The sequence below is a fragment of the Erithacus rubecula genome (genome assembly GCF_903797595.1).
Source record: "Erithacus rubecula genome assembly, chromosome: 13".
Taxonomy (NCBI): domain Eukaryota; kingdom Metazoa; phylum Chordata; class Aves; order Passeriformes; family Muscicapidae; genus Erithacus; species Erithacus rubecula.
Genome location: NC_136665.1, coordinates 3930988 through 3946091, shown reverse-complemented (window position 1 = coordinate 3946091; position 15104 = coordinate 3930988). Strand labels below are relative to the sequence as shown.

Below are 15104 nucleotides of genomic sequence, written 5' to 3'. Positions count from 1 at the left end.
CTTCACACCTCAGCCAGGACAAAGGGGATCCTGTCCTGTCCTGTCACCAAGGATAGGCACAGTGGGGCCCCTTTCCTCATGATGCTCACGGTTTCCAGAGAGCTCCAAGCAGCACAGCCTGGTGCTGGCCAGCACAGGCCTGCTCCTGCCTGCCAGCATGTGCCTGACAGCCCCAAGGGGCTGGGAGAGCCCAGCCCTGGCAGTCCCATCACTCAGGATGCAGCACTTGGAGCTGGCAGCTTGTAAAAACACTGACCACACTCCTTTTTTAACCATGAAATCTTGGCCAGAGCTAATAATTCTGTGCTCTTGCTCAGGCTCACCCTGATGTTACACATTGCAGAATTGCAGTACCACCCATTTCATGAGTTTTTAGAGCAAGGTACCAAGGACTCCTTTAGACTGTGTGGTCCATGAAATGTCTACTCCTGCCCCTCCTTCCACCACAGCTTGCTCACCAACACTGTTGAGGGAGCATTAGTTTTTAAGGGATCAGTAATTACAAAGCCTTATGGGAACTGTGCAAAAAACTGCCATGTCCATGGGACCAGCCAAGCCCCCAGGGTGCCAGCAGCACATGAGCACACAGGTGGGTGGCCAGGCTGTTTAGGAACCTGCAGACTGGGATCTTCTGATCTTTCCAGTGGAGGTGATCCCAAAACCATTCAGTAGCTGAGCAGTCTTTTTAGCCTTCCTCTCCCACCCAGTCTTGTGCCTCCTTATCTTTCTGCTCACCAGTATGTTACTTCTGCCCCAAAAACTCAGCCCATCTCTCTGCACCCATCTGTAGTTTGCAAAGGAGAGGAGTGTGGAGACCCAGACAAATATCCTGACATCACATCAGTCCAGTCTACTGGTACCACCATGCTCCCAGTGAGCACAGTGCATTTCCTTCTTCTCCATCCTTCATGTGAAGTCCCTGGGAGATGCATCTTGAAGGCTCTTTAGGACTTATCCTGTACAGGCTGGTTTGCTGGCTCCTTGCATGTACCCCAACCCTCTCCTCACCCTGACAGCATCCCCTCCCTGCCTCAGAGGGGAAGGAGGGAGCATGGGGGAAGCCCAAGGAGCAGAGCAGTGGCCTTGCCCTGACACAACACAGCTCATCTCCACTCTGGGATGGCCACTCACTTCCCACAAAGCCAGTCCTAATTACAGCATGCCCTCACACACAGGGGACCACAGCCTCACCTCTGGGCCACACCCCTTCCCCTGCCACTTGCTCTTGCCAGCATCCTGACACTAGCTCTGGCCAACACTGCTCCATTAGCTCATTCTGAAAGAGGCTTAATAGAAAATCTGGTCAATTATTTAGCAAGCAGACAGAGGAGGGATGATACTGCCTGAAGACAGCCAGGGTCTGTGGTGTGGATTCAGCCCAGCTCCTGGCTCAGCCTGGCAGATCCTGCCTCTCCTCTCCTCCTCAGTCATTAAGGCTGGCAGAGGGAGCAAAGGGACATCCCTGCCCTGGCCCTGGCAGCCCCAGGGCTGCCCAACAGCTCTCACACCTGAGGGCTTGGGAGCAGGCACTCACCTCGAGCAGCACCAGCCCATCCTGCCTGACCCAGCTAGGAAATGCACCTCTGCTCTCTCAAAAGCACAGCCTGCTCCATCCAGGCACTGATGGATCAACTGTCTCACCACAGCCTGGCCTGGGCAATGCTCCCTTTCCTTGTGCCTAATGGCTCTGCTTGATGCCAGCAGTCCACAGCAAGAGAACTCAATGCCTGGATGAGCATCCTGTGCTGGGAAAGGAGCAGCTGAGGCATCTCATTGCAGCCTGATAACACAACTGGATGAGTTGGCAGGGCCCTGGCTCTTAATTACTTACTTACCTCCCCACTGCAATGTTCTCATCCCATAAATGGGACTTCATCCCTTCACCACCAGATGAGCCCATTCCCTATGTCCCAGATGTTTGCAGGACCTTCCAACCTAGTGCCTGGCACAATGTCTGCTTGCTGGCTTAGAAGCAACCAGAAAAAACACAGCCAAGCCAAGGAAGTCACCCAAGGTCCTGTCCCTGTCCTTATTCTCTGGGGCATAACCTCCTCACAGGGAACCAGTCAGGGCCACCCCGTCCCTGGTAATTCCCACAGGGACATTGCTAATGTGCATATGTGGGTTGAAAAATCTCTCTGTTAATGATTTCTGTCAATCTGGGAGTTACCAAATGGGACCTGGAAGAGATTTCTACCAGCTTTCAGCCCAGGCAGAGTTCTTCTGGGAAAGGACAAAAACCTGTCCTATTATCCTGCTTGCTGCATGGAGAGAAAGGAAAAAGGAAAGCTGTCTACAGATGAATTCACATAAAGGGCCTGCTCTGGAGAGCCTGGTTACATACAGGACCCTTTAAATCACTTCAGTCATGGCAATCATCTCCCATGAGAGTGTAAAGACCTGAGGAAGGTTTGAATTCTCCTGTTCCATTCCTCTTACTCCTGCACCTGGAGAAAGATGCTTCCCATTGCTGTGCTCTGGGCCAGCCATCATTGACATGCACCATGTCTCTGGGTTTTGGGTGATTGTTACCCCAGCTGCACCTCTCACCTGAGCCCTTGATGAATAGAAAGGCAGCAGAAAAACCTCAGGTTTTTTGTTTTCTTCATCCCATCTCTGTTTGCCATTTGCAATGTGGCTGCACAGAGCAGAACTGCTCTGTCAGTGGGGTGCAACACCCAGCCCTCTATTCAGAGTGCTGCCAAGAGCATGGGGGCTCAGTTCTCCCTTCCCCATGACACTCTGCCTTTGATCTCTGCCTGGTCTCTGCTTCCCCTCTGCTCAGGCAGCATAGAGGGTCTCCACGCTGCCTGTCTCACTTCTTTTGTCTTGATTGACCTCAGTGGCTCCTCTGCAACATCTGCTTGCCTTTTATAGATCACTGTTGTATCAAACCTCAGGTTTAGTGCATGGCTTTGCAAAATCACACAGAATTTTGCTTTATGGATACTTTTCCCTGGGCCTCCTCCTGTTCCACCTTCTGCTTCTCCTGCTCATTAGATCCACCTTAAGGACACGATGCTTTTCACGCATCATTCCACTATTTTGCATTTATTTCTCCTTTTCAGTGCTCAGGGAAGAGACTACAAAGTCCTTGAACATCAGAGACTTGCCAGTTCCCTCGAGCACAGTGTCCCTGGTTTGTGATGGTGCAGCCCAAGGCACGAAGGATGCTGTTGGCACACAGGGGACAGTGCCACTTGGTGATGGCACCAGCTGCCTGGAATTCACAAGCCCAAAGCACAACAGGGTTTTTGGGGAAAGGACAGAGTGTGGAAGCTTTCTGTCTCTCCAGGATTCGCTGCAGGCTAGGAAGGATGTGACTGATATCCCACTACCATCTTCCCAGTGCTCTTTGGAGTTTGATAAACTGGTGGACAACCCTTCTCCTTCCCCATTTTGACCTGACCTGGGAGAGATTTTCAATGGAGAGACAGTCAGGGAAGGACTTCTCATCCTGGCATGCAGGGAACTGTTTTATCACCTCCCCCTTCTCTTCAGGAAGAAGTGTCTATTTGCAGCATCACAATTCCAATTAGTGACATTTTCCCTTTCCATGGAGCAAGGTTCTGAGGGCAAGCAAAATGCACCTCTGTTTACAGCCCAGAAAGGCCACTGATCAATGACCCTGTGTCCAGGTTTTGGCACTGTCACACTTGGGGCTGTGTGACTGGTGCAGGAGCCATGGGAGGCAGGTTATAATTAGATAGATTTGTGTAGATCTTTGAGTCCTTGAGAGAAGCTGAAAGACTGGCTGCAGGGCTGAGCTGCTCGGCCAGATGGGACTCTGCTCTCTGCAAAGCCAGACACTATTGTGTTCTTCAAACATGAAAACAAGCAGGATGTACAGCACACACAGAGGAGCTCCATTTCCTACAGCAGCCTACAGCAAACAAGTGACAAGGCGAGACACCTGCAAATGACACTGGGAGACAGCAAAGGCAGGGCTGCAGAGTGTCTGTGCAAGTCTATTTGCAGGACTCAGTACAAGCAGACACAGACATAAATGATCAGGTCAGCTGTGGCTTTGCCCAGCCACAACACTCCCCTAGTGTTGCCTCTCTGAATAACTGGCCACTGTTAAAATCAGCATCACCCAAGTGCCTGGAGAAGACTTGTCTCACCTTTGTGGCACACATGGGCAGCCAGCCAGCCAGCTCTGCACACATTGTGATGCCCTTCTAAGAGGTGTCCAGAGTGAAGGAGCTCCAATGAGCTCCCTTCCAGCCATCACTGTGTGCTGCAGCACTTGGTTGTGTCACCACATCAGCACAGCTGCATCACACACAGCACCCCAACTTTCAGCAACAGTTGTCCCGTCACATTGCCAGACCCCATCCCAAAGAGGAAGATGCACATGTGCTGTCAGTACAGCATTTCACAGCCATCTCTTACAAGGGTTTTCCATCACAGCCACCTCTCACAAAGGTTTTCCACCACAACAGGAAGGGGCTTTGCACCCAGCAGTAGCACTGGGATGTAGCTGCTACAGGAATGTGGCTCTTTGGGTTCTGCCTGCTCCACACTCATTAGCTTCACCTCACTTTAGTCTCCACACCCCATGGTGCTCCTGCAACACCTCCCATGGCCCCACTGCAGCACCCAGAGCAGTGCCACACACAGAGACCCAGAGCACAGCTCTGGAAGGCAAAAGCCACTCACCCCTGAGCATCAGTGTCCACCAGCAGCCGGACCAGTATCCCTGTGACAGCCACAAGGATTGGGTAATGGTCCACGCTCTCCAGCCCTATGGAAGCAAAAAACAAAGGTAAGAGCTTCTGCCACTGTGTGACAGGCAGAGCAGAGCAGGTCTGAGGTCTGATCCCATCCAGTTCTGCACTGATGCTGAGTGCAGCCTCCCTCCCTTCCCAAGGGCATGCTCCCAGCATGTTTCCAAGGAGAGACAGTGGGCTCACCTGGCAGACGGAGGTTGACCACTCTGTCAAACAAGTTCCTTTCAGCTGTCACACGGTTCAGCACCTGGTTCAAGAGCTGTGTAGGGAAAAGCAGAGAGGGTTTGTATTTTCTGGATGGGCCTTCCTGTGAGCAGCATCTGAAGAGCTTTGGGGCAGCATGTCCTTATAGTTTGGACTCAGTGCCTGAGAGCTGGTGGATGCACAGAGGAAGCTCACAGCACACATCTAGCTTGGCCCTGGCATGGAAGGAGTGGTAACACATCACAGTGCTTGTACCACACCAAAACCTCCCAGGAAAGTGTCAGTCTGAGGTCAAGATACTTGAATGTCAGCACCTTCCATCTAAATCTGAATTCCCACATGCAGAAGCCAAGCTACTTCTGCAGATAAAAGCTCCTGGCAAGCAGAAGCTGTAGTCCACAGGACAGCCAGGGCCTGTAAAGAGTGAGCTGACAGCCATGGACAAAAGCAGTGTCAACAGGGTGAAGCACAGTCCAGGTCCTGCCCTACCTGGAGCTGGCAGCAGAATGGACCTACCAGCTCTGAAACATGGGATGAGTGCAGAGAGCAATCTGCAGAGATGGAATCAACTGTGATGACACTTAATTAGCCACCATTAGCTCTCACCCAAACCCCCAGTGGGAGGAGTAGGGACTGCTCCAGGCTTGACACAACTGCTGCAAGCTGAGCACCATCTCTCAAATGCAGAAGCCCTCTTCTGCTGCCCTAATGCACAACAGCAGAACACTGCACCCCTCTGTGGGCCTGGTCAGTGCTGGGGCACAGCTTCATAACAGCACTAGGGAGCAAGAAAGAACCTGCAGCACCTCTCTCTCTGCTGCACATGCCCCAGCTTGCCTAAGCCATGTGCTGAGGGCCCCTCACTTTCCTCCTCACTCAGCTGAGCACTGCCCTCATGATTATGGTACCAGACCCTACTACCTCTTGCTTTGTTTCATCTGCTCAGAGCCCTGAGTACCAACCTTTGGGGTACTGCTAAGGTACAACTGACTGCTCCCCACCAATCCAGCTTGTACAAGGGCAGTCTACCCTCAGTGCTTTCCAGGATTGCTCATGCTTTAGAAAAGAAACTAATTAACTGGAGCCTAATGGGTGTTGTGAGTTGGAATGGGGCTGTCTCACTCACTGTGGCAGAAAAGTGGAGACATTTGGTACCACATTCTAGGACTGAGGGATAAAGCACCAAGACACTTGCCCAAACACTGGAGTGTGTGCCGTGTGAAACCAGCTACACTCTCCACAGCTCCTTACCTAGAAATACCACACTTTCTCTCCAGATTTCATGACACTGCTTGTCACAGGAGAATTCAGCATTTACTGGCCCCTCATAAGGAAGATTTAAGCAGCTGTCATAATCCTAGGTAGAAATCAGCTGTGACCAGAGCAGTTGCAAAGGAGGGGAGCAGTTCATATGCAGAGATTATAGGGAACACCACTTGTTCTGCAGCAGCTCTAAGTACTCCAGCACTTGCAACAGGAGCCCCCAGTACACCACACATGTGTAAGAGGGCAGAGGGGTCCCCATGTCCCTGCAGATGCTGCTCCCTCACACAGGATGGTACCTGGGCAAGCCTCCGAAGCAGCAGCTCCGACGACGGGCGGTTCCAGTCGAGGAAGATCTCTGGTGCCAGGGTGACAGTCATTTCCAGCACCCTGAGCAGGCTCACTGACAGGTCAAAGCAGGTGGCACACACCTTCAGCTGGCGGCTGTCCACAAAGTTCCTTTCCAGGCGCTCTGCTGCCTGCTGGATCTGCCAAGCAATGCACACAGCTTAGAAAGGAGCCCCTTGCCAAAAGGAGGGCTGCGACCCCCCAGCCCAGTGAGTTGTGCCTTGAGCCTTTCTGTGTGCAGACACAGCACCCATCGAGTGCTGCATCCCACACACCACAGGGGGTGCACACTCACCTCCTGAATCATGCCAATGAACTCAGAGAATGCCCAGTTCAGCTGGTTCAGGACGCTGTTGAGGAAGCTGGGGGCCAGGTCACGGTCGCTGCGGAGCAGGTCTGCCATGTGCTGCTGCAGCAGGGTGGAGGGACAGGGCTCTGAAACCAGACAGGGACAGCTTCAGTCAGCTCCCAAGGCAGCCATGAGTGAGGGGCAAGGGCAGACTGAGACTGGGAAATGTTGCCTTGTGCCTTACAGTAAGCAGAGATGGCAGGATGCTGGGAGCTGGCACAAGCACTATTCTGAGCAGTGATTGTGCCTGTTGGGCCTCCCAGCACTTCCCAATGCCAGCCTGAATTAGCCAGGGAAGAGCCCTCTGTGCTCACTGCTGCCCAGATGCACAGGAGCACTGCCCTGCAGCTCAGCATCCCTCTTGCTCAGCTCTGCAGTGGTCCATGGTCAGCTCAGCATTAATTGCTCCTGATACCAGTGTGGCAGCAGCTGCCTGGAGCAAGCACAGCCACCCTGGCCTCACGTGGCTGTCCCAGTCTGCCTGTGGCTGGGGAGGAAGGTACCCAGTAAATCTCACTCCTGAGAGGCTTCTGTATGGAGCTGAGACTGGTTCTGTCCTTAGCAGGCTCAGGCAGAGCTTCCCACTCTCCCCATTGGTTTAGCCCAAGCACAGACACATCCCCTTGGTTTTGCAGCATCTCATCTCTGGACTTCCTTATTATCAAGAGCAGAGATGAGGTCAGGGCCAGCAGCTGGGAAGCACAGTCAGGGTTGTATGGGACACCAACCCTCATGGATGGGTAAGGAAAAGAAGGCACAAATGGGACAGATGCTTCCCACCAGCAGAAGGACCCACTGTCAGCAAGAGGCTCACAAAACATCCAGCACTACAAGGGAAGGGTATTGGAGTTCAGCCCAAACTTGAAAAGAGAAACCTGAGCAGATTTACCAGCTCTAGGGAAAAAACCCAATCTAACTACATTTTTCTCTACTAGAAGCTATTAGAAATAGCAGGTGAAAACCCTGGCAGCACCAGGACTGCCATGCCCAAAGGAACAAGCTGTGCTGTGACTGCAGAAGCTCTCCAGGGTTGCAGCCTACTTGAAGGGCCAGTGTGGGCAAAGCAAACACAGGACAACTTCCATCACATCCCTAGGGATCAAGAAGCAAGGCATAACTACAGGCAGATTGCTAGCTAGGATTAGCAAAGCCAGGGAGGGATGACAGGAGACCATCATCTGAAATGGAAACAGGACAAATTGTTCTGTGAATACCCACTAGCAAGTGTAATGAACTTCTGTTATTATGGAGGACACTCACTGAAACACACAGTGCATAATCACCTCAAGCAGGCCAGTGCCCTGGCTTTGATCCTGCCTAAAAGCTCATTTTTGAGAGGGATTTAATCACAACAAATGTCTTTGATGTCCTACTCCCACCCACATGTACTTTCCCAGCCTTTGGCTACATGTGGCTCAGGGACTGGCCAAGACAGATGTCCTTTTTACATATTTATTGGTCCTCTGGGGATTTCTTGCCCAGTGTCCTCTGAAACTGTGTAAGCCTTTAGCATTAAACATGTCCCAGAGCAACGTTCCACAGTTCAGCTGCGTGTAGCAGGAGGAATTCGGATTGGAGCTAGCTGTGATTCCAGCCCTTCATGACAACATTTTAAATGGGATCAGCTCCAGCCAGTGCAGTTTCTCACACTGAAACTGTCCCATCTTTGTCCCTTTTGCCACCCCTCCCTGAAGCCCAATGTCTCTCCCAGGTTTTCTTTGGAGTGGTGGAATCAGAAGCACACGCAGCATCCAAACCACGAGCGTGTGGCAGCTTTGCACAAAGGCATAATGTGGTTTTGCTTTTGTTCTGGTTTGCTTGCCTCGTAATTCCTGTTGTGTAATTTGTTCCTTGGACTGAACATCAAGCTGCTCTTCTCTGAAAGATTACAATAGGTTGGCAGTTCAAGGATAACCCTCAGGAACTGGTCCTGAGGCACAAGTGGGGAAGCCCAGGAGTCAGTGCTGGGGCACACCTTGCCTTCACTGTCAGTGATGGATGAAGGGGCACAGCACACTCTTACTCCACCACCCTACACTCGGTGATGCTGAATTCTACCCATGTTTCTCTCCCACTCATTCAGAGTTGAAAGGTCTTTTTGCAGGGTGAAGTTTTTAGTGCCTTCTTTTCCCCAGCCTTCCTTTTTGTTAAAACTGCTGATGTATTAGTCCCTTTCCAGTCCTCAAGTACCCAAGCAGTTTTAGGCAGAGATCACCACTCCTCAAGAAAGAACTCTGCATGTTGTACTCCTGGTCTGTTGCCAAAGCCTCTTTTACTAACACTGCAAGTCAGGACAGATAGGATAAACTGCCCAGCCAAAGTCTACCTTATTTGAAGGCAGCTTTGGATTTTTGAAGGATGCTCCTATGCTTGTAATAACTTGCTTTATCCTGATTTTTAGCCAATGACTATTTCCTCAGTCTTTATTCAATGGGTGGTGTGATTCTGCAACTCTGGGTTCTTAAATGCTTTCCCTGGTGCTGGCAGACTGTGCCAGACTATAAGAGCATTAAAAACTGGTGCCTTTTGTCAAACCTCTCCACAGGTAAGTAGGTTTATTGAAACTATTATTTCCTTGGATTTTGTTGATCCCAAAAGGATTCTGAATCTAAAGATGCTGAGATCACTGCTACTCTTTGAAAGCACCATAAGGAACAAGCCCTGGAATACAGCACAAACAGCTTCATTCCTTGCACAACTTCCCAGATGAGGTAATTATTATTGGTCCAAAACCCAGTCCCAGTGCTGTGTCCATCTTTATTTGCAATATGTTCGCCTTTGCTGGGACATTCCCACCCACTGCAGTCACCACTGCCCTCCTGGACAGTGTCACATCCCTTATGTGCCACCGCAGGCAGGGATGCCATTTCACAGGGAGCCTGTGGATACTCAGTGATGGGGAAACCTTCTTGACCCTGGCACCAGTAAGTGCTTCATCAATGCTTCCAAATTTGTATACCTCCCTAATACAAAAGCCACTCAATCTTGGCTTAGCCTTTGTTGTGACAGATAAACATCAGTCATTAGAACAGAAATTGGCAGTTTTTCAAGGCTAGAAATTTTGATGTCAATACATTTAATGCAGGCAACAGAGCATGGAACCAAGGGGTTATAGATACATCCAATGTTTTCACAACAGAAACTTCCCTGCAAAAATATAAACAAAAAATAGAGGAAAAGAAAATCTAGGCAGAGGAAATAGTGAATTAGAACAGAGTTCTTTAAGAAGATTATAAGGGAGCCAGAAAGCCCAGTGGTCCAGCAAGCACCTGGGTTAAAAGGGTCACTGGGAGCATGATGAAGCAAAGATATAAGTTAAAATATAAGAGGTAAAGTGAGTGTAATCAAACATAGGCAATGGTAGGCAAAAGCAATGAGAAAAAGGGTAATAGGTGGAGAAGACATAAAAAACATCCTTGACTGACCACGGTAATGCAAACTCTTTTCAACTACAGGAAAAAAATATAGCAGAATTATTTAATAGAAATAGTAATGGCAGAAAGCCTCACAGTAGCAGAAGCCCATTATTAGAGAGAGTTAAAAATTAATAAAGCAGGCAAAGTGGAAGCCTTCAATAAGTGCTCCTACTAGATAATGGTAAAGAAGCAGGGTCATGTACTTTCATCACAGGAAGGTAATTATGTACTTTTATAGTTTGCTAATGACCCAGCAAGATTTATAACAGGGCTAATTGTGAGACCTCTCAGTCAGCAGCCTGAGGGGGTCTCTGGACACAGCAGCATTTACAGCAGAGCTTGAGCACAGAAGGAGAAAGCCCCAAATGGACCAGATTCAGAAACAAAGCAGCTCCACCCAACAGTAATCTGAGTTTTTGAAAGGCTCCAGATGTATCTGTGAGTCCCTGTCAGTGTACCCATTGGAGATGTGTTTAGAGAGGACCAAAGGGAAGGCTGCAGGGTGAGGCAGAGGGAAAGCAGGCAGCACTTGGGGGATGAGATATCCATAAGGTTGAGTGTAAGGCATCAGGATGGCCCAGGGCTCCTGGGACCTGTGTGTGCCTCCAAAGCAAAGCCCTGGCAAACTGCCTAAGGTGAGTTTTGGCTCCATGACCAGCACATCAGGGAAGGTTCCCACCTGCACGACACCAAAACCTCTGGGGCTGCTAAAAACATGGCAAGGGTGAACACCCCATAGCACTCACAGAAAAGCAAAACCCCTTCCTGAATAAGACAGAGGCCACATGATTTTCACCACTGAAAAGGACCAAGAAATGAGTTTACCCTGGTACACAAGTGCTTCTGAAGAATAAAATGTTGTACAGCACAAAAAGGCAGGGTAGCAGCAGTGGAAGACAGAAGGTGAGGTTAGGTAGGGGAAATGGTTTCAAACTGAGAAAGAGCAGATTGAGATTAGGTATCAGGAAAAATTCTTTACTGTGAGGGTGGTGAGGCCCTGGCACAGGTTGACCAGAGAAGTTATGGGCATCCCATCCCTGGAAGTGTGCAAAGCCAGGCTGGACGGGGCTTGGAATAACCTGGTCTAGTGGAAGGTGTCCCTGCTCATGGCAAGGGGCTAGAACGAGAATGAGCTTTAAGGGTCCTTCCAATCCAAACCATTCTATGACTCCCATCAGGAACCATAAGCTATGGATTTATCTCTGACGGTGAGCAATCACTACCAGAAGGGCTTGGACAGTTCAACTAGTTGATGCTTCTGGTGTTGTCAGATCAAAGTGGGATCTCCTCCTGACAGTCCTCTTCAGCTTAGGCAATTTGCTGGACTTGGGAAGGGGATGTGGGTGGACTCTCTGGCCTGTGTTGCACAACATCTCAGCTCGATGATCTCATGGTTCCACCTACCTTCCCTCCAGCTGATGGGTGCGTGGGCAGAAGGCCTGGGGCAGAGCAGCCTGTAATACAACCTGAAGCCACCCTGCTCTTGCTTTTCCAAGCCAGGCTGGGCCCAGCTTGGCATGGAGGCACTGCTGCTGCTCCCACTGTGCATGCCAGGACAGCACCTGGCCTTGCCTACAAGTCATGGTAAAAGCAAAACAAATCCCTGCAGCAGCCACTGAGCACAACTACCCCAGCTCTGAACACAGCCTCATCTGCTCTCAGGAGCCAAACTGAGGCAGAGCTCTGCTCGCATGAGAGCTACTCAGGGCCAGTGGAGCTGAAGAATAAGTCTGGGAACAAGTAGGGACACAGATGGCCTTTCTGAGCCTCTGTCCCCTCTGGCTAAGCCAGGCAGCACCCACTGCTCACCTTTGGCAAAGAGTGAGCAAAAGGAGCACAGGCAAAGGGCAGTGAAGGAGACCAGGTAGTCTGTGCTCTGGGTGTTTCATGGATGTTGTGAGGCAGCATGAGCAAACCTTCCCCACCTCTGCAGACTTCCAAGGAAGCATCCCAAAAGCAGGACAAGGCTGGAGCACCAGAGAGGAGGCATTTACCCACACTCTCTTCAGACTGGTCTGCAGCAGCAGACTCAGACAAACAGGGATTTCCTTAGCTCAGCAGTTTGTCCCATTGACTATGCCAGTGCTCAAATTGCAACAAGGTGAAGACTGATAGGTGTGAAAGGGATGGGAGGTCATCTCCTCCTCCTTCCCTGGGCAGCATCTCAAGGACACCTCTGAGTCCCCTGTCCCTCTTCAATTAAATCAGCACTCATTATTGATTTGGTTGTGCCTTAAAATAGCTCTCCCAAGGGTAAGTCCCCAGTAGCCAGCATGGCCCACTCTGGACTCAGACTGTGTGGAGCCACACGATGTGTGGAGCAAGGCCTCGACAGCTGAGGAACTCTGCTGCTGCCTCAGAGCTCCCCAGGATGGGTTGAGCTCAGTTACCACCCCACAGGACTGGTGACAGCCACTTGGTGGCTTGGTTGTGCAGTAGGAGTGTGAGGGGACAGCTGTGAGATCCCTCCTGCATGTGTGCCAGGGCTTCTGCACTATCCTCCAAGGATGAGAGCCCTCAAGCAGGGCTCTGATCCCAGAGATAGGTAACCTTGGTAAAACAGGTGCAAGAGCAGGTCCATGAGGCAGCCTCAGAGATTGACACATGGGCACAGCCCCACTGGCTTCTCCCAAGGATGGAACTGGGAGAAAACAACCACTTGTGAAGCTCTCTGCCTACAAAGAAGAGGCTCTCTAGGCAGAAGAGGGGAAGCAAGGAGCTCTCTAAAGCTACTCCACCAGACAAGAGAAGGTCACACAGCAAACTTACTCTGGAAACTAGCAACAGAGAGATCTCCTGGGCACCATGGGCAGGAGAGAGAAAAGAGAACAAGAGTGCTGTTAGAACAGACAGGCAGCTCCCTGGACAGGGCTCAGCATACACCTCCATGTGCCACCTGTCCTTCTGTCCCCCAACCCTGTGTAGCTCTCCAGGAACAAAGTCTGGCACAAAGCCTTTTCCACAGCAGAGAGGGATCACACAAGCCCAGAACCTGTGAGAGTAAAGCTGGGGACATGCTCTTCACCTCAAGAAAGCAACTTCTTCCCAGTGACAGTGCTGAGGGCTAAACTGCAGGGCCAAAGGCAGGACAGGCTCTGCCAGGCTCTGCAAGATGCCAGGACAAAATACTCCATGACTGCAAACTTACACAGTGCCCCATCTCCTTGGGCACCTGCTCACTCTTACAGGGCACCTGCTGCTTGGCAAACAAGCTCTTCCCCACAGCAGCTGTGCACATCACAGAGCTTTATCCCAGGCTAAAACTCTGGCAAGGATGCAGTCCTGGACCTCTCTCCTCTCCTCTGGAGGGCAGAACCCTTACTTATGATGGATCTAACTCACTATTTGGCATGCCCGAATCACCAGTAGAGAGGCTGGGGATGGCCAGGCTGTAAAAACCAGGCCTGGATATTTGGCCAGGAACCCCCTACTTTGGCAGCTATCCCAACAGCTGGCCTGGCCCATAGAGACAGCTGCTAAGGGAGAGGCTGGTGCTCCCTGAGCACCCATCACAGCCCTGAGTGCCCACCCCTGCCCCACTCACTCTGCAGGCTGGGGAGGCTGGCATCCTCAGGCTTGGTTTTCAGCAGGTGTGGGAGCCGTGTGTATCTGTACCCAAAGCCACAGCCCTGGCAAAAGAGGTAAGGAAAGATCTTAGAAGCTGAAAAACAGTTTTGCTGCTACTGGAAAGTGAAATGTTCAGTGTCCCAGCAGTCCCAGGTGCTGAGAGGGACAGGGATGCAGGATGCTCACCCGCCACAGCCTGACGAGGATCCAGTTGGTCTGTGCCCAGGGTCGCTGTTCATAGGGAGCCAGGAGGTTCTTCATCATGGAGATCCGCCTGCCAGACAGAGATCTGGGTCAGCCCACAGGCTTTGGGAACAGGAGGCTGAACAGGACACACAGTAGAACCCATGGAGCTGGGGCAGAGCAAAGCCACTGGTAAAAGGGTGACAGAAGATTCCCAAATCAACTCCATCACCCTGCTGGCAACTTGTGGACCCTCAGTGGTGCTTGGCAGCCCTTCTGCTCACTCACCCAGCCCTGCCACCACCCCAACCCTGCCCATCTCCCCAGAAACAGGCAGGGCAGCACTTACTGCTCTTCTGGGATCCTCTCTACAGCACTCAGCGAGTGGGGGTAGCAGACGTAGCTGGCCAACGCCTGCATCAGGGAGTCCCGGATGTCTGAGGAGGAATGAGAAGGGACTAGGCCAGGCACCCAAGGACACACAGCACACCAGGGAGCCCCAGGGGCTGGGAGGGACTGGCCTTCATGTAGAGGCATATTGTCCCTGCTCACACAGACAGCATGCTTAGGCTCAAGTAGCTAAGAAATGAATGTGATTCCTGCTCTTAAAAGGGTATCCTAGGTCACGTACCTACCCTGCAATAAGCAGGATAAGGACAGTGCCCAGCCTCCTTTTGAATGTGGAGGCATAAGCACTCAGCAGATTCAGCAGACAGATCCCAGCAGAAGTCTGGTGAGCCACTGGCAGTGGCACTGGCCAGACCTGTGACATTACTGCCCCAAAAGCAGAGAATGCAGCCTTACCTGTGCCCACAATCCTCGAGTCAGCAAAATGCTTGGCCAGGATGGCAGCGAGGCGCATAAGGGTCTCTTCATAGCCTGCAAGAGAAGGAGGCAGCAGAGTCATGGCAACAGCCTGAGGGGCAGCCCTGTGGTCCCACTGCTCCCATGGACCTGGCACAGCCTATGGAATGAATTTCAGTTAGCTATAGCTAACTGCAGCTTAGTTGTGTGTCTAGTTGTCAAAACAGAGAGCTAGGA

The 15104-nt window shown here is 51.3% G+C and overlaps 1 protein-coding gene across 2 annotated transcripts in view; it reads right to left on the bottom strand.

The window, feature by feature from the left end:
* Window positions 1–15104, bottom strand: part of RNF123 (ring finger protein 123) — a 46931-nt gene that overhangs the window by 7586 nt on the left and 24241 nt on the right. For both annotated transcript variants that reach the window (XM_079317003.1, XM_079317004.1), the window contains exons 28-35: window positions 14868–14942; window positions 14413–14500; window positions 14067–14154; window positions 13858–13942; window positions 6844–6983; window positions 6500–6688; window positions 4917–4992; window positions 4663–4747 (exon numbers count right to left, since the gene is read on the bottom strand). In XM_079317003.1, coding sequence (XP_079173129.1) covers window positions 4663–4747; window positions 4917–4992; window positions 6500–6688; window positions 6844–6983; window positions 13858–13942; window positions 14067–14154; window positions 14413–14500; window positions 14868–14942 — 826 coding nt within the window. The remainder of the gene's footprint in view (window positions 1–4662; window positions 4748–4916; window positions 4993–6499; window positions 6689–6843; window positions 6984–13857; window positions 13943–14066; window positions 14155–14412; window positions 14501–14867; window positions 14943–15104) is intronic.